The following is an 18,375-nucleotide window of genomic DNA, read 5'->3' as shown; positions in this document are numbered from 1 at the left end:
TCTCTCTCTTGTCCTTTATTTGCCAGCCAATCTGCCACCTGGTTTCCTTCCCTGTGAACGTGGTTATATGTAACACTCGACTTTGCCTCTTCAGCTAGCTTCCTACCTTGCAACAGTATGACCTTGCAAGTCCATGTCGTCTTCCCACAACCTTTAAGTGCATCAACAGTTGTTTTGGAGTCTCCTATAATAATGTTATTAGCTTCTAAGTCCACTAGTTGTTTATGTGCTCTGAGAGCTGCCCTCATTTCAGCTGTGGCGATGGTAGAAGATCCAATCGGGCATGCTCCTATTTTTATCTCCTCCATGGTTTTGAGTAACATATCTAAAAGCACATAGATCATTTGTCAGTTTGGGAGGGGGGGTCCATTTGACCCATATGTTTGGTTTTTCAAGTCTTTCCTTACATAGGCCCATCTTCCTTTGGGCTTCGATATATTCTCTACAACTTAATAATGGTTGGTCTATGATTTTAGATGGGCTACAATTTTTGTTTTTGATTTTTTTTTCATTTCTGTTTTTCCATAGGTACCACATGATATAACCTGTTTTCTCCCACACCATATCCGATTCTTCGAGGTGTCTATTTCCCTGAATTTCGTCCCACCATTCTATAATACTTTGGTGTCTGTTCTGATCGGGACCTACAATATTATTACCCATTGTTTGAGTCATGATTAGGTGGGGGTATCTGTGTCTATCTAGTTTTATAACATAAGTGGGAATACAGGATAGTTGGTTAGTGTACTTTTATTACTTAAAGGGGTTAACATTGATTCCCTCTCCACCCCTTGCTTAGCTAACCCATCAGCAAAAGAATTAGCTGATATTTTAACCATCCACAGAATTAAGTTGTATTCCAATGGATGCAGCATAGGAAATCCAGAAGAGTCAGGCATTAGGGAAGCTTTTAGGAACGACTCGGGGGGGGGGGGGGGGGGGGGGGGGGGGGGCGTAATTTTAACTCTCTGGACCAGTTGGTGTTGGAATTTCCATAATATTTCAAGGGATGGAATAAGTTGGTGAAGTAGATTTTCAGGGACTGTTAGTGGAAGGGGAGTAAAAGGAAGAAGTATATGGGCCTTGGAATCTCAGGTATAAGATTAGGAGAATAAGGCGTCATTGGCAGATTGCCTTGCCTGTTAGGGAGTGGATATAGAGGAACTAAAATGGGGTGGGTATCCTTTGTGTTAAAATCAAAACTGTATGGATTGGGCTCTTGGTGGGTCAGGATTAGGCTATGTATCTTCTTGCTGTTTACTCTTGTTATGTATATATGAGTGTGCACCTTGTACATTTATCACTTATCAGAACAATTTCACCTATTACTGATCAAAACAAAAGTTATATCCATGCCTTGTTGACACTGGTCTAGGGAATGATACAAATCCAGACTGAAGTTCATCCAACTTGAAAAATGTTAAACTAGGAAAACGGCTTCCTGAATTGTAATTCCTATCTTTTTATACTTTTATTTGTTATGTGGTTGGTGAGATGATGCCATGTGGATTTCATCTTGTTAATTGTTCAGGTTTTATCCCCTGACATGAGCTTAGCAACGGTGCGAGCTTATGTATGGAAAAAGAATGATGACTTGGTCCTTAATTATAGGATAGTGCAGGGTCGATGATCTCTTCACTCAATGGAAGGAGGTTAGTGGAAGCCTGAATTTTTATTTTCAATTCATTAATGCTATTATCTGCCCTACTACAATCTTCTTGCAGTTGCTTTAAGATGATAAAATTCAGTTGATTTGATGAAATTTTGGCTTCTGAGATCTCTTCTTTAGCGTTCCTAATACAGATGTGTATCATGCAAGATGAATTTGACTTTGAGATCCATGATGGTTCCCCAGGTTTTAAACCTTTTTGTTGAGTTAACCGTAGTGTTTTGTGCCACCTCACCTGTCTTGTTTTAAGTTTTGATTAATAAACATTGAATTTGATGTTCAATAGATAAGTTACTATGTTGTTGATTATATTTATGATATTTAGAGTTTAAGCAGTTTAAATGTACAAGGCTTCAACTTCTCTGTTAGTAATATTATGATCTAATCAATTAGCTAATTGTGCTTTTTGAAATATTTTCTTTCAGATTTAGATTTCCAATTTCTTGTACAATATTTTATTTTTCAAAAGTGGCACTTCACTTTGCCCAGGTGAACACCTCACCTTGCGCCTTAGACCTCTGGCTCTAGGAATCCTTGTGCTTTAGCAGTCCATGCTTTTAAAACAATTAACTTAGTTACTTTAATTGGATTCGTAACTTAGAATATGGAATCCTCACAAAACTCGAATTAGTCCAGGAATAAACCCGATCATTTTAATTAAGTTAGGGTTTGAGAGTATCTACATTTTGCATTCTAAGATATTGCTTTTCTTTGCATTTTTTTTGCTTTCTATCTATAGATGGTTGCTGGATTGGAGTTTCTGGCCTGTGGTGGAAAGGTCAGGCATGTAAATTACAGGAGTATAACTGATTCTTCAAGGCTGCTGGTCATGATTGGAATTGCTTATTGCTTTCTTGTAAATTTGGAAAGCTGATTATTCGACAAAGTGTTGTTGAAAACTTGCAGAGTTTCCTTGGAGAAATTTTCTAGCCTGGTACATGATATTTCAAGACAAGAGTTTGTGTTGCAAGCATGTAGGCAGGTGATTGATGGTCAGGGTGTACTTATTCTCAGCGAAATTGACTGGCTAGAGGCAGGAGGTTATGAAATTGTAAATGAGAAAAAAAAAACGATGTTACAATTGTAGAAAACAACCTTAAAAGGAGCAAAATTAGAGATAAAGACAATGCCAAAAGCTGTGTAGATGAGGATCTGTGGGGCACCTAAAGAACTGTTTTTAGAAAGTATTGTTTGTTGGTAATAAAACAATTTCTGCTTGTGTGAAACTAGTCATTCAATTTATATATTCCTTTTCTTCATCTTTTCTGATGTTCTTCTTTAAGAAAGGTTGGAATATGTAAGATATCTGATGAGGTTTTCCTGATTGCTGATTTCTTGTAATTTCTTCTGTACTTGTTTTTAGCTTACTGGTATAAAGAGGTTATGGGTATTATGTATGCCAGGAAAAAGACACATTTCATACAGAACAGGAAGAAGCCCAGCCCTAGTGGTAAATATCTGGTTATCTGCTTTCAAATTTAATAAGGGTCCTTCATTTTTCTTCTTTTCTTTTTAATTGTGGACATATATAATTCAAACAAAATATGTTTTGAGATGTATATTACAAGTGGAACATGAGACTCTTTGGTGCAGGCGGGTTGATGCTTGGGGGTTGAGAGGGTCTCTTTCTGGTCATTTGTATTTTTTGTATTGTCAAGTCATATTTGATGGATGCTCAACAACTCATTCAGTCTCCTCTCTTTGCAACTTCAACTGCTCCAGAGTTGGATTTGCATTGCACGGGCACTGAGCGCCGAGGTGCCTCCTCGATCTCACCAAGGACTGGGAATCTAGCACATTAATACTTATTTACTTGAATCTCTTCGCCTCCACAAATGTAACGTTACACTGTTTCACTTTCACTAGCACCTTCTGTTAGGACCGGATGGTCAAATTTGTGTAGTGTAACTGAACATGTCCTTGGGGTGTCAATTGGACGGATTTGGTCCAATTCGATCCAGTCCAATGTGAGCCCACTTACTAATGGATTAGACCCAATCCAGTCCAAATCCAATCCAATATTGGAACCAATCCAAACCGAATGAAATATCAAAAATTATATAAAAGCACTTTTATCATTGAAAAAACACTTTTGTAAAAGTACTTTGATAAAAATATTTTCATAAAAGTGCTTTTACAAAAGCACTTTATTGAAAGTACTTCGAAAAAGTGCTTTTGTAAATCGCTTTTCGGAAAGTGCTTCCATGGACTTGTAAAAGTACTTTCATAAGTGTTTTCATAAAAGTTAGAAGTGTTTTTCTAAAAGTACTTCGAGAAAGTTTTTGTAAAAGCACTTTTTGAAAAGTACTTTCAGACTTATAAAAGTACTTTTGTAGAAGTGCTTTTGTAAAAGTACTTTCATAAAAGTGTTTTTGTAAAAGTACTTTTATAAAAATGTTTTTATAAAAATATTTTCGTAAAAGTACTTTCATAAAAGTGATTTTATGCTGATTTCAGTTTTGATTGATTTCAAATTGGACAAGGTTTGGCCTCATGATCGGATTATTGGAAGTTTGGTTTAGGTTTAATTCAAACCAATAAGAGTATGGATCAATTTATTTTGGATTGGCTCAATCCAATAATTATAATGGACTGTCCAAATCTGATTTGATAAGGTTTGGATTTGGATCCAAACCAAAACCGGTGGTCGATTGACACCCGTACTTTTGGGTTAATTAAAGGGACCTCGCCTGTGCTTGACCTCTATGGCTCTATGCTATCTTCTTGTAACTTTCATCTAAGGTGTTAACAGTGAAATGATCAGATTGTTCACAGATCATTTGGATTCTTTTGGGGCAAAAATTAGGTGAAGGGGGTTGGTGATTGTGATGGGGGATGGTAGTAGAGGAGATTATTACGATGCTTAAGATAAAAATGACAAGAGAAAAAGAACTGGAAGTGAATGTAATCATCTGAACCATGATGTGGAGGTAGAAGTGGAGATGATGGACTAGTTCCAACTTGTGGAAAAGGCTGAAAGGCACAGATGAGAACGGTGGTAGAGCAAAAGATGGGCGGATGGGGATTAAAGGGGAGATTAAAGCAGGCGGTGATCAAGGTTCAAAATATAGTAACATATCGGTTCATATTGGTCGATACGTACTATTTCAATAAGAATTCGATACATGGAATGCATTTAAATCATTTATTTCATTTTTTTTTATATGTATCAGTCAATACGGGCCCATATCGGGCTGTTTCGGATATGTATCGACCGATACGGTCCCGTATCAGACTATTTCGGATATGTTTTGGTCGATACAAACTCGAAACAGGCCGATACAAACCGAATCCTTTCAGTTCCCCTTCTTCTATTAATTTGATTAATTTATATTTAATACCAAATCTCTCTCATTAATGTCATTTGTTACTCCTATATTTATGTCAACTTTTCCTTCATTAATTAGTTAGTTAGTCCTATATTTAAGACAAATTTAAATTCGAATTTGAATTTTAGCGCCTAATTCCAATTCTTTCATAAATTTGATTAATTAATGATCCTCTCTCTCATTAATTTCGCTTCGTTAGTATAAAAACTACAAATGTTAACATTAGCAAGACTTAAACCTTAGTCACTAGATTTTAACACCCATAACTTCGCCACTAAGCCACTCCAATTTGCTTGTTATAATTATATACATTTTTAGTTTTAAGTAAATTTTATCATTTCTTAGTTGTGCTTATTAAAAAATGCTGAAATTAATTATGAAAATTTATATACTAATAAATATTAAGATAAATTATATTGGTTATCTGAAAATTGATGTATATTCACATTTTAGTTTTTTTTTTTTGCTTTTTTCACATTTTAGTTATTCCATCATTTTTCAACGGTTATTAATTATATCCAAGGTTCAAAATTTCGTCACGTGTCGGCCCGTATCGGTCGATACATATTGTTCTAGCAAGTTTTCGGCATTGTACATGGTACCAAATTGAATGTGCCATATCTATTCGTTGTATCGAGGCCATATTGTGCCCGTATCATTGAGTATCAGTGCGTTTCGGCACTGTATCGGCCAATACAATACGATTTTACTGTGGCGAAAACACAAATAAAACTCCCTTCAAAAGAAGATTTCTAGACCCATTTCAGAAGCCCTCTTTCTTTCCCAAACCCTTCAAAAAGCTTTTAAACCTTTTTAAAGACTCAAATCTTATAAAAATTTGCCAAAACGTCTATATATTTGCAAGATTCAATAAGTTTTTCAAGGTTGTGAAAAAAGGAGTGAAACTAAATATGTTTTTTTTCAAATTTCTTTTACATTTTTAGCCAATGTTAGAAAAGATAAGGGGAAAGAAAGTGGTTTGCCCCCTACCCCTTTGGCTGGGGGGCTTCACCTCCCGGTCCCCTTTTCGTTGTAGCCTAATTTATTTTTTTGAGTTAAGGGGGTCTTGCTCCGCTTTGACAAGACCCCCCTTTTAACAACCATTATGCATTTTTTTTCTTAATATAAAAGTTTTTTATTAAAGATAAAGAAAAAAAATGAAATCCCTCCTTCCTCATCTTAAGGAATCTTACGCCTCTTGCATTCTGAACTATGCTTCATGCCTCTAAGTAGTGGAATGCCTTTGTATTTTAAAACATCGATATATTTTTTTAATTTTTAGAATAAAATATGAAAAATAATTATTTCATCTATTATGTCCACAAATCCATTCAATTTTTTGTTACATGTTTACTTTTCTTAATTTTAATTTAATTTTTAGAATAAAACACGCAAAATAATTATTTGAATAAAAATAAATAATTATTTAGCTTTTAGAAAATTAGAATAAAACATGCAAAATAATTACTTGATCTATTATGTCCATAATTAGATAGTATGTTTCTATTCCCAACTTCCCATTTATTGATTATAATATGTTTTTTCATAAAACCCTCTAAAATGTGTTATTTTTATGCATAAATAGCTCATTTACATCTTATATTTAGTGATATTGATGTTTATTTATGATTTATTAGAGTATTTATAGCATTTTCATGTGTTTCCATGTGTATTTTAATTTTTTGTCCGTATCCATGCGTATACAAGGCATATCCCAATACGTCTCTTAAATTTGCCTTTTCGATACGCATAGCGTTTCCGATACTTTGAACCTTGATTATATCTTGATATGTCACATTTTATATAAACATTAAAATATGTTTTTACATTTAAATGACTTATTTACAATCATATAAAACTTATAAGTATTATTACTAATATATTTTTTATGATTTATTTAAATTTTCTATCATATTTATGTGTATCTTGATTTTTCGTCTATATCTATGCATATCTAAAATGTATCTCGATATGTTTCTTAAAATTGTGTTTTCGATACATCTTGCGTTTCCGATACTTTGAACATTGGGTTCAAAATATCGATACGCCCGATACGTCGGTAGGGGCATATCGGGCGAATTGATACTATTTTTTTTTTGTCTTTTTTTATTTATTTTTTCTGAAACCAGTTCAGGGGGGCTGGTTTAAGGCTCCTCCACCCCTTGAAGACCCCCGATACACCCACTATAGGGGCGTATCAGAGGGGTCCCGGAACGATACATATCGGCCGATACGTGTCAATTCTTTTAACCTTGATGGTGATGTGAATGATGGTGGTAGATTAGTGGAGGCTGAAATCGTTGTATATCATGGATGGCTAAGATTAATTGATTGATCTTTGGATGCAGTTTTGATGGTTGAGGTTGAAATTTTGTCACATTATTTGGGTGGTCAAGGCTGACTAGTTGATCCATTTTGACAGTTTAGATTTTTATGTTGATTAAGATTTGGTGTATTTTTTTGGATTCCCTAGACTAGTTGCATCAAGTGCCTGTTTACTTGAAGCTATTGCACATCATTTGGATTTTTAAGATTGGTTGGCTAATCTTAACAGGTTCTTTTTTTTTTAATCTTTTGTTGTATGACTCCGATCACAAGTATATGTTATAATAATATTAAGGGAAAATTGCAGATTAGTATCCTGTAATTTGGGCATTGACGTTTAAAACATGCCAATTCGGTATTTATACTTTCAAAAACATGCCAATTTAGTAGTTACTGTACATTAATCAGCTGTCAATTATGTGTATTATGTGACATTATGATTGAATTCGGATTAGCTGAACACTTTAGCTGTTCAGCAGGCTGTGGAACCAATTTAGTAGCTACTGAATAGCTAAAACGTTCAGCTAAACTTTGGTCGTCAAAATTGACTTTCAAGAAAAGAACACCGTTCATCATCTTCTTCATCAAGAAGATGAAACAGAGGAGGATGGTATGTTGGCGTGATTGATCCATGATCATTAATAGCAGTAATGATATTATAGAAGTGATCCCTACACCTTTGATACGCTACATCGTAACAATCTTTTTGGACAAATACTCAAAGAAATCGGAACAATCTTTGGGTTGTGGATTTCAATCCTAAGAATCTGTGTGGAATCCTGAAAGAAATCTTAACAATCGTAGCAATCTCTATTATTGGTGGGTTTCAACTGTAACCCTAGATTTTTAGACTGAAAGACCGTCTTCAAGGGATATATATCATAAGTGGGTTCATATGCTGGACTGCGTAATAGCAGTTAAGGCTGTTAAGCTCCCGGTGGGTGGTGAGAAGTAAAAAAAAGCCCGGGCCCTAATCCTTCTTGTTGGAGGAGACCTGAACCAGAAACTGATGGTGACAACCGACGATTTGGTAGACTAAATGTTTCTGCTCCTGCTCCCCACGACCTTGTTGCTCATAAATCTTGGCAAGCTCCCCATTGTGACCTTTGCCACCGGCGACATTAATTTTCATTCCTGATATTGCCCTCATGATTAAGGGTGTCCGTGGACCAGTTTTGGATTGGATTGGATCTCGTACAGTCTAAAATCAATTTGGATGGATTGGATAGACCAACAAGACATACTGGATTGAATCAATTTGGTCCAAAATATTTATTAGATTAGATTGGACCTAGTCCGTCCGTAACAAATTTATATTGGATTGGTTGGATTAAGCTAATGTCTGATCCATTGATATAAGATAAGAATATACGTGTCAATGGACCAGGTTTGGGTTGAAACCAATCTAAATCAAAATGAATTTGAACAGATTGGACAGTCTAGACATTGAATTGGACCGGTCTAAATTGATCCAAAACATTCATTGGATTGGATTGGACCCGATTCACTTATAATGAACTCACATTAGAATAGATCAGATTGGACCAAATCCAGTCCAATTGACACCCCTACTCATGATGAAATTGGGATTTGCTGGAATCTTTGTGGGCTCTTACATTTTTAACAACCCGGATCCTTATAATGATCCCCACATGTTGGGAAAAGACCAATTGTAGTTTGGCTGAGACCATGGTGGCATGGTGAGGCATAATATCAATGAAAATAAATACAGTCAAAGGGTTTGGAGCTGGAAACATTGTAGGTGGATGTATCGTTCTGCCTTTTGAAGAATCGAGTGTGATTTTGTGCTGCTAAATGCTTCGTTTATGTTAATTTTGGCATTTTGTTTTCTTTAAAATTTTATATGCAATCCCTTTTCCAGCGTCACCTTCTACGTATTAGAACCAGCATGAACGGGTTTATAAAAAAAATTAGCTCACACCCAAAGGGCATTTGTGTCTTTTTATATTTTATTTAATGGCTTATGGCTGGCTTACAGTAGGTATTAAATTGGCACGTCTTGAAAATTTATGTACTAGATTGACATATTTTAAAGTTTGGGGAGTAAATTGAGACTAGGCCCAAAGTACAGGATACTAATTGGCCATTTTCCCTAATAAATAGGTATAAATGGGTATACTGTGTTTAGTTGCATTGCAATTTGCACTAGTACAAATGCATGCAACTGCAAATAAAAAGAGTTTAACGTTGTTTTGGGTTTTACTTTACTCCGGGTCTTCTATTACTTTCATTTGTACTGCAACGAAACAAAGAAAGTTAAAATTTGAAACAAAAATAAATCAAAATTTGCACTACCACAGTTGTACATCAGTGCAAATAAATTTGCACTGCAAGAACAAAATTGTTTTATAAAGCAAGACATGGGATTTTTTTAATATTTGAAGGTCAAATTTCTTTTGTATGAAACAGTGATGAAAAAAGATCATTTGTCATCATATAAAAGTACAAGGTACTGTGTGAAACCCCCCCAAAACTACATGTCCCTGTGATTTGCCTATGTGGGGTGGGGGGGCTTTTCTGTGTTTCATGAATCATCCCAAGAAAACGATGACATACTGCAAGACTTTGGCATTTCAACTTCCTAGAAATTTCATTGATTAAGACGGGCTACAAAACGTGAATAACCTCTCTCTCTCTCTCTCTCAGTTATTTGTCTCTCTCATATGCCTCTCGTGTGTTTCTAGTTTGATTACGTGACAAAGTTGGGCACCCTCACAGAAAAGCGGACAAGAACATTAATTGTATAGGATAGAAAGTGAAGCAAGAATCTTTGAATCTCTCTGTTCTATTCCATTCTATTTCTATTTCTATTTCTATTCTATTCAATGTACCGGAACCGGAAGAACAGGTGAAGAAGGCAATGCCATCCGATGTTTTTATACTTTTGAGCAAGATCTGGGCTCACATCCAAGAAAAGGGCCCACTAGATTTGGTGACGCGCTTGTGGGCCTTTGCAGAGCAAAACCCATGAGACTAATCTTGATTACTAGAAGCTTATCTACTGACTACTGAAGGGCCCAGGGCTCTCTTCTCTCTTTACGTGGTCTCGTGCTTATCCCAAATCGCAGAGACTTCAGAGCTTAATACACCACTTATTATTATACTTAACATTAGAAGCAGAGTGCCACGACGCGGCTGTTCTGCAAGCCATCCATTTATCTGTTTTTTTTTTTTTTATTCCTAAAACACTTGGTTTTAATTAATTAATTAAGGTGGTGTTTGGTAAATCTTTTCGTGGTCTTCTGGGTTTAGGTTGAAAAACCGAAAATCAGTCTTTTTCTATTTAGGGGGCATTTGTTTTGGGGATTTTGAGAGGGGGGAAACTTACCAAGAAATCCATCATTTTTTTTTCAGATTTATGTAGGGATTAGGGAAAGTTTATTTTCCTAGACATCACTAATCCGTGTGATACACATCTCCTGTGTGGGTAAATTAATTTTTCCATCTAAGGAAAAGTTACCAACACTTGGGTGGGACAAAATTGCCCCTTGATAAAGGAATTTTTATAAATAAAATGGTTATTATTTTATTTATCTAGAAAATAAAAAAACATGAATAAATGCACTTACCCAAGTAAATAATTTATCGAAAAACGAACAAGGCCTTAGTAACTAAAGGCCAAATTTTAGGAAAAACCCGAAAAGACTTAAAAACCCCAGATTTTAGGAAGCTTCAAATGAATATTTTTTATTTTTTTTGCATAATAAATAGTTTTTAAATGTGATTTTAAAAGCTCCATAGACCAATCCACTTGCCAAACGGCATTTGTATTTAAAATATTTCTAAAAAATTGTTGTTAAACGGCACCTCATTAAAGTAGCTTTTCGGTTTTATCATGTCAAATAATAATAAAAATTAATAAGTTAATAATCGCATAGCTTCCATTGATGTATGAACATACGCTGCAGTATTTTCTTGATTAAGATTCCAATCTAACAGTCAACATACCGTGCTTTGTATCCTGATCAGGGTGGCTAATTATTTACTAGAACCGTTAAAAGCTTAAAAATCTGTTGGGACTAATGAGACAGGATTGGTGGCTTTTACCAGAAAATTGGGTTCAGGACTAAAAATATCAGACCTCTCCTTCTTCTCTCTCTGTTGTGTGTCAGTCCGTCTGTAAGACTGTACTCTGTAGTTGTTATTGTCCTTTCCCTATAATCCTTTCTCTTTTGGAAAAGATCGAGCGAGAAAACCAGAAATCACCTTTTTGTTTCTCGTCTCCTTCTTCAAGAGACAAGAGAGAGAAGAGATTCAGCAAACCAGCTTTCCCTCGTTGAAGTCTAAAATCTGGAGAGAGTGAGAAACCTTTTCTGTCGTCAGCATCCCTGTCTGTGCCGTTTCTTTTACATAGAAAAATGCAGGCAGTGAGGGCAGTTTGAACGTTCTTATGCCTTGTTATAATTTTCCTCATTACTTTCTCTGTTCAAGTCTGTCTTTTCTTCTTCTCTCCTCTGTTTTCCAGAGAAATTGCAGAGATATAACGAAAGAAAATGGCCGAGTTTATACGGGATCCGCAAAGTCCTGAAGAAGAGCAGGAGCAGCCAATTAACGTAAAAGGAAAAGAAGATGATGAGCAACGACAACAGCAGCAGAATAGAGAAACCCAGAAATGTCTCTGCGATTTCTGTGGAGAATTGAGAGCACTGATCTACTGCAGGGCCGATACTGCTAAGCTCTGTATCTCCTGCGACCATGACGTCCACTCGGGTAACCCACTCTTTGGAAAGCACTCTCGGTCGCAACTTTGCGATGCTTGCGCTTCAAACCCGGCTTCAATTTACTGTTCCACGGAGAATCTCGTCCTCTGTCAGAACTGTGACTGGGACAGTCATGGTGGTTCTTCATCCACGCTTCACGACAGGAGACCCCTTGAAGGGTTTTCTGGCTGTCCTTCGGCGATTGAGTTATCTTCCATTCTTGGGTTTGAAGACGTAGGGTACAAGTCTCTGTTACTGAGAGAGGATGACCCTGAAGGGAATTCATTTGTTTCTGTCCACTATGGATCGATGGGTGATAAGCTCACTGATGATTTGGCATGGGACACTTCTGTTGTAAGTCTCGACAATCTGATTGTTTCGACTAATTTGAGCCAAAATTTCCAGGCAATAGGGATCCCTCCTCCGCCCAAGGTAAGGCTCTGAAAGTTCCTTTTCTCTTCTATTTATTTTATTTTGGCTAAATTGGATTAATTCAAATTGGGCTTAAATAAACGGTGGGATCTCAGAAACTTATACTTCTGGTTTCCTCTATTTTGAACGAGAATTTCTTATTGCTGTTTTGCTTTTGACTATCATCATTTGTTATTAACATTCTTTAGATGTTCTTTTTTTTGCCTCAGAACCGAAAAACAGCTTGTGGGAAACACAAGGAAGAGATGCTCCATCAGCTCTGCAAACTAGCAAAGTTGGAAAGCTTAAGCAGCATGAACATTGAACCTGGGGAGATCGAATCACTTCTTGGGTTAGAAACTCCAATTCTGGAACAAAATCTACAGAGTGGATACATGCATACAGGAATTGAACACAACACAGGGATAACATTATTATCTGGTTACGATGTAAGCCCTCTTTTTCACCTTGCTTTAGTCTGAATCACCTTGTTATACTCCCTATCATTTTATTTCTCATTGATTAGCAATGTTGATATGGTAGTGCTTTCTATAGTAATTCACTGTGCAGCCTTGAAGGGTCTCTTCTATTTAATTGAGCCGTTATGCGAAGGTTTTGTTAAGGTGGCAACTAATAGAAGAGGCTTTGAGATTTAGGAACTCATTCAAAGGCTAGCTTTAGGATTTAGGAAAGTTCTGTGGTGGGTGGCCTATTACCATCCTAACTTAAGTATGCCTATCTCTTTTTCTTGATCCTTCTTTAGTGGAAAAAATGAATTAGTACTGCATCATCTCTTCTCTTATGTGAATGAATATTCCTGCTCCTCAACCAGCTTTATTACTTAGAATGTGGTATCAATTTGTTCACCAAGTAACCCTACAGTTGTCCCTTCAGTGAGCTGGTCATCAGTAATCTATTTTCAGCTGGTATGGGTTAATGGTGCATGAGTGTACTACTAATAAATTAATGTTAGGTCATTAGGTGTTGGCATTTAAAGGTCTTGGGTTCTATGGTGGCAATCTCTTGGGAGTGCTGAAAGGAAGAACCAACCTTAGCCAGTGGAGTTGTGTCCATGCATCAAAGATCATATCTGTTACAAGTTTGTTTTTTATGGATCTTAATCTAATCTATTATTTAATTTCAGCCTGTAGTTTGATCTATTTTTTGAGCGGTTATGGTTGGATTGAAGCATTGTGAATTTATAATTGGTTTCAGCCTGTAGTTTTGCTTCTTCAATTTGATATGATATTTACCTGGTGAAGTTAAATATTTGGTTTCAATGTATGCAGGCAAGTGTACTTCAATGGCATGGTGACTGTGGTGAGCCAGCAGATCAAGTTCCAATTTCACTCACTTATTCAGAGAACCATTTAGAGGAAAGCCTGTTGGTTCTTGGCAAACCTACTGAAGATTGTGGCACTGTAAGCCATGCCAACGCTGGCTACAAAGAGCAGTCACAATGTCCCATTGTTACAGAGAGCTTACCAATCTTGGCAAGAACTTTTCAACATGAGTTAACTAGAATTGACAGGGGCTCAGTGATCTCAAGGTACAAAGAGAAGAAGAAAGCAAGAAGGTAACCACATTATCTTTGACCTTACCAAAAGTAAATAAATAAAAACTTCATGAAGACAGTTGGTATAAGTACTTTACTATTTTTCAATGAGTCAGAAAACTAAAATTAGATTTCATTTATGATTAAAGAATATGAGCCAACTTCCTAACTTGAATTAGGAAACAACATGATTTTTATATTTAGAGTGAACTGAGGACTTTGTCTTTCATCATTTTTATATTTAGTGAGCTGACACTCTTAATTGGAAAAAAAAAAACAGATATGACAAGCATATTCGATATGAATCCCGGAAAGTTCGTGCAGAGAGCAGGACAAGGATCAAAGGGCGTTTTGCCAAGGTGGATAACATAAGTACTGGCACATAAAAGAGACAACTCACTTGGAGTTTTTTGGAGCATTTCAATCTAGTTTTAGTATTCTCTACTCTTTTCAGAGTGTTCTTTTATTGTTTTGTTTTGCAGATTAATATCTGAAAGATAAGCAGTGGCAGCTAAATTTGCTTACAGATACACATCTCACTTTTTTGTTTTTATTGTTTTTTTTTGTGCCCCATGAAAATGTGAAACTGTATGGAAATTGAGGTAATTCATATCTCATATTTGAGAAATGACTGCCTAAAATAAATCTCTGCTTGGTTATCAGAGTTTTACCTATTGAGCTGAGGTTTAAGCCATGTTTTGTCTTCTAAGCTTGAAACACAGTGCCAGCAGCTATGAGAAACAAACCTTGTTCTCTGGTGCCTATTACTAGAGGTCAGTTTTCAGCACTCATAATTTAACAACGGATATAGCATTAAACAGAACAAAATGGCGAAACAGGATTCATGTAACCAACCCCATTATAGTAGGGATGATTGCTGGAGGTCAGTATATCCAACAGAATGAAGCAACACATGTAGGCTGTAGCTAGATGAATTGTTTAGAGAAAAGATTTAGATTGCCCAGATGTTAGATGTAGGAGCAAGTTTTTAAGTATTGATACATATCATACCTGCACATTGCATGGGAAGAATGGCAATGTTTCGGTGTCATTCTCCCATATCTAAGAGTAACAACTAATGACTGATAAACATCAGTTTATCAATTGGTAGATCTTTTGTGCATTTGTTGACAAACATATGTAAGCTTGTTGAACATGTTACAAGTTCAGAGGTTCCTTAACCTGATGGAGAGTCTATGTTGGATAAATGTCTTTCCATGTGACTAAAATAAGTTGAATTGAGTTGAGAATATTTCATTTTTTTGGCACTCCAAGTCCCAGATTCTTGATGCTGCATTTGGTTCCTTGTTATTGAAATAAGTGGGTAAGTGTGTAAGAAATCTTTCCATTCATTTTCTTTTCCAATCCAAAATGTACTAGAGACTCTGTTTGCACTTTGCAGTGCAAATCTGAACCAGCGCCCAACTCAGTTTTGCACCCATTTGTTTGTAACTATGATTTGAACTCCTACAGTCCTACCGGATATAAAACTTGTACTTTTTGTCTCATTTGCATTCACTTGAAGTGAAAATTTTGCATCCCAAAAACCAATGCAAAATTTGTATCACCTTCCTAGTTCCTCCTACCTCACGTGGGGACCAAATCATCTTGTTTCTTATATCTGTCCCAAACATATAGCCCTCCTCTTACCTCCATTCTCTTTCATATAAGATGGGGAACCAACATCATTTCACCACTTATTTTACTTCTTACAAACAAATAAAGCCAAGTCTGAAGCAAAAGTAAACCAGAATTCACACTCAACCTATTTGCACTCCCATGCATTTACACCAGTGCAATTGAGATTCAACTTGCAAATAATTCGAGCCTGAAGAACCGAAGGCAACATAAAAACCATACTCACAAAATATAAAATTCATACCATATATACATCTTGTTGTAAGAATTTAAGAGTTCATTTGGTTCATAGTCAAAATCAGAATTGGAACCGGAATGGCCTATTCCCATAAACTGTTTGGTTCAGATAAATTCATTTTTATATTTATGGGAATGCCATTCCACCAGGAATAGGAATGGGGTTCCCATTCTGCCCAACCAAACAGTTGGAATCGAAATCCAATTCCAAACCCCTATTCCCACAAATTAAACAGGCCCTAAGAGAATTAGGGTTCTTAATCGGTCCAAGTTAATTCCTTTTTTAATACAGCTTTATCAGACTTGCTCCGGAGTACACGTCTAAGTAAATGCCCATCCATCCTTATTGAAATCCAATCCACCCAATTTCATATAGCAGCTGGACTTGGAAGCCCAAAAGCTCTTTTACTTGAAAGAATTTCAATTATATTAACAAACCTATAGGCCTGGGCCCGGCCCAGCCCAATCTACACCACAGTCCACACGTGACTATGAGAACTGGACCTGGACTTGAAACTGTCTCCATCCTTTGGAGTTTGGACCTTAACTCAAGCTCGCTTTCATAATTCATCCCCAAAAAACGAAAAATGTGGACCCCACCAACAAAAATGTACTGGGTTGGTGGGGCCCACCATCTTCTCTCCTTCTGCAAATCTGCTGCTATTAGCTTTTTTTTTCTCCTGTACAGAGCAAACTCCTCAGTCTTGAGTAAGAGCAAAAGGAAAACAGAAAAGAACTAGAACAGTAAGGTTAGGAGGTCCGTCTTGATTCTCTCAGCAGCACCGACGTCGTCTCCGTTGCCGTCGATCAGAGCAGTGACCGTTAACCTCAGCTCCAGCTCATGCACAGCAACACCGGCGGCCAATACCTCCACCCTGTGTTTGTCGAATACCCCAAAAATTTCCTTCACCAGACCCCGCCGTACCATCGCCGAGACCTCGAAGAACGCTACGTTGCCGGAAACAGTCACGTCCACCGACGACGATGCATTCGGATGGTTGCACAAGCGTAATGCACGAATCGCCGCTGCCTTCCGTCGTTTCAATTCTTCTAAGCATTCCTCGAGTTCTTTTATGTAAGCAATTGTCTCCTCGATTATCTTCACCCTCGTAGCCTGCATTTCCTCAGACCCGTTATCTATTTTACCATTTCGATACAACCCAGCACAAATACCAGAGGGGGGGGGGGGATTCCGCTAACCTTATGGAGGAGATTGGGAATCATGGATTGGAGAGTTGCGTAGAGACCGCTCATCTGGACTCTCCGGTCGCGTTCTATCTGAGGCGAAGGTTTCCGTTTTCTTGAACATGAAGCAGCTTCTGCGTTAATAGTGATTTCCTTTGACGGCGAAAATTCAGATAATGGAGCAATTGCAGCATCGCTGTAGCCCTCCATGAGCTTCAGAAGCAGCTTAGAAACGTCTTTGTCTTCATGGTTTCCTTCCATCGATTCGTCTCTGTTAAACAAACTGTTGAGCCTCTAAAACCATGGTGAGAGGGGGAGGAGGGTATGGACCATTTATCGAGTTGGGAAGTTGTGTACGAGGGGCAATGGCGGTCGTGATGTTTGGTTCCGATTAAGGAAACTAATCGAATATTTTCTGCAAAGAGATTTGCCCGCAGGCGCGCAGAGAGAGAGAGAGAGAGAGAGAGAGAGGAATGTGCAGTGTACGCACCAACGAATTATAACGTTTTGATTCTGTTTTTTAGGGGAAGTTGAAGCATGTGCGGTAGTTACATTATAGTTCTCGGAACCAATTAGTCAATTACTCATACTTCTTTTCCAGAATGACAAAGTTATCCTTATAATGAATCTCAAGATGGTTCCATTTCTCTTCAGTTTTCTGGTGAAAAAGACCAAATGAGGTCGAATCAGGGTCGGTTTTAAGTAGGGGTGAGAAAAATACCGAAAACTGAATCGACTGAAAAAATCAATCGAAAATCGGTTAATCGAATGAATCAGTCCGTTTGGTTTTGGTTCGGTATTTAAAAAAAAAATGAAGGTATCGGTTCGGTTTCGGTTAATCAATATAGAAAATTGGCAGTTAATTGAACCGATCGGTATACATATATTTCTATATATTTTATATATATTATATATATTATATATTATAAATTAATAAATATACATTATATATAAATATATTTATATTTTTTATTATATTTTTATAATATAATGTAAAAATAAACAAACCAAAAAATCGATAAACCAAACGGATGGTTAACTGAACCAGTCAACCGGTTAACCGATTGACATTGGTTCGGTTTAGGTTACCAGTTTTCTAAAAATCGGTAGTATCAGTTCGGTTACAAAAAAAGGCTCACGGTTCGGTTAACCAAATTATGAGCACCCCTAGTTTTAACTTTTAAGGTCTATTTGTGGCATTTGTTCTTTTTTTTTTACTCTTTCCTTTTAAAAGAATGAATCATGTTTTTTAAAAACTTGATTTTTATTAAATATAATACATAACTTAAAATTTATATTATCTTT

At 36.6% G+C, this 18,375-nt stretch overlaps 3 protein-coding genes across 11 annotated transcripts in view; 2 read left to right on the top strand and 1 right to left on the bottom strand.

The window, feature by feature from the left end:
- LOC104585918 (uncharacterized) overlaps positions 1–2,928 on the top strand; it is a 73,996-nt gene extending 71,068 nt beyond the window's left edge. For all 8 annotated transcript variants that reach the window (XM_010242966.3, XM_010243000.3, XM_010242992.3 and 5 more), the window contains 2 exons: positions 1,532–1,652; positions 2,409–2,928. In XM_010242966.3, the coding sequence (XP_010241268.1) occupies positions 1,532–1,630 (99 nt within the window). In that variant the 3' untranslated portion in view covers positions 1,631–1,652; positions 2,409–2,928. The remainder of the gene's footprint in view (positions 1–1,531; positions 1,653–2,408) is intronic.
- Positions 2,929–11,380: 8,452 nt separating this feature from the next.
- Positions 11,381–14,678, top strand: LOC104585953 (B-box type zinc finger protein with CCT domain-containing protein). 2 transcript variants are annotated; one of them, XM_088902851.1, is made up of 5 exons: positions 11,381–12,476; positions 12,686–12,904; positions 13,745–14,031; positions 14,291–14,369; positions 14,493–14,678. In XM_088902851.1, the coding sequence occupies exons 1-5, from the start codon at positions 11,838–11,840 to the stop codon at positions 14,502–14,504; spliced, it is 1,236 nt and encodes a 411-aa protein (XP_088758977.1). In that variant the 5' UTR covers positions 11,381–11,837; the 3' UTR covers positions 14,505–14,678. The 2 variants fall into 2 exon arrangements, with proteins under 2 accessions (XP_088758977.1, XP_010241314.1); XM_010243012.2 differs by having other exon boundaries at positions 11,383–12,476; positions 14,291–14,678.
- Positions 14,679–16,101: 1,423 nt separating this feature from the next.
- LOC148800805 (uncharacterized) lies at positions 16,102–17,579 on the bottom strand. The gene is made up of 2 exons (XM_088902438.1): positions 17,086–17,579; positions 16,102–16,999 (listed from the first exon to the last, which is right to left on the bottom strand). Exons 1-2 carry the CDS (start codon positions 17,329–17,331, stop codon positions 16,622–16,624), a joined length of 624 nt encoding a protein of 207 aa, XP_088758564.1. The 5' UTR covers positions 17,332–17,579; the 3' UTR covers positions 16,102–16,621.
- Positions 17,580–18,375: the final 796 nt, after the last annotated feature.

This window comes from Nelumbo nucifera, chromosome 4, assembly GCF_055504915.1.
Source record: "Nelumbo nucifera cultivar China Antique chromosome 4, China Antique-T2T, whole genome shotgun sequence".
In the NCBI taxonomy this organism is placed as follows: Eukaryota; Viridiplantae; Streptophyta; class Magnoliopsida; order Proteales; family Nelumbonaceae; genus Nelumbo; species Nelumbo nucifera.
The sequence above is the reverse complement of the archived record's forward strand: the minus strand, read 5'-3'. Positions and strand labels throughout refer to the sequence as shown.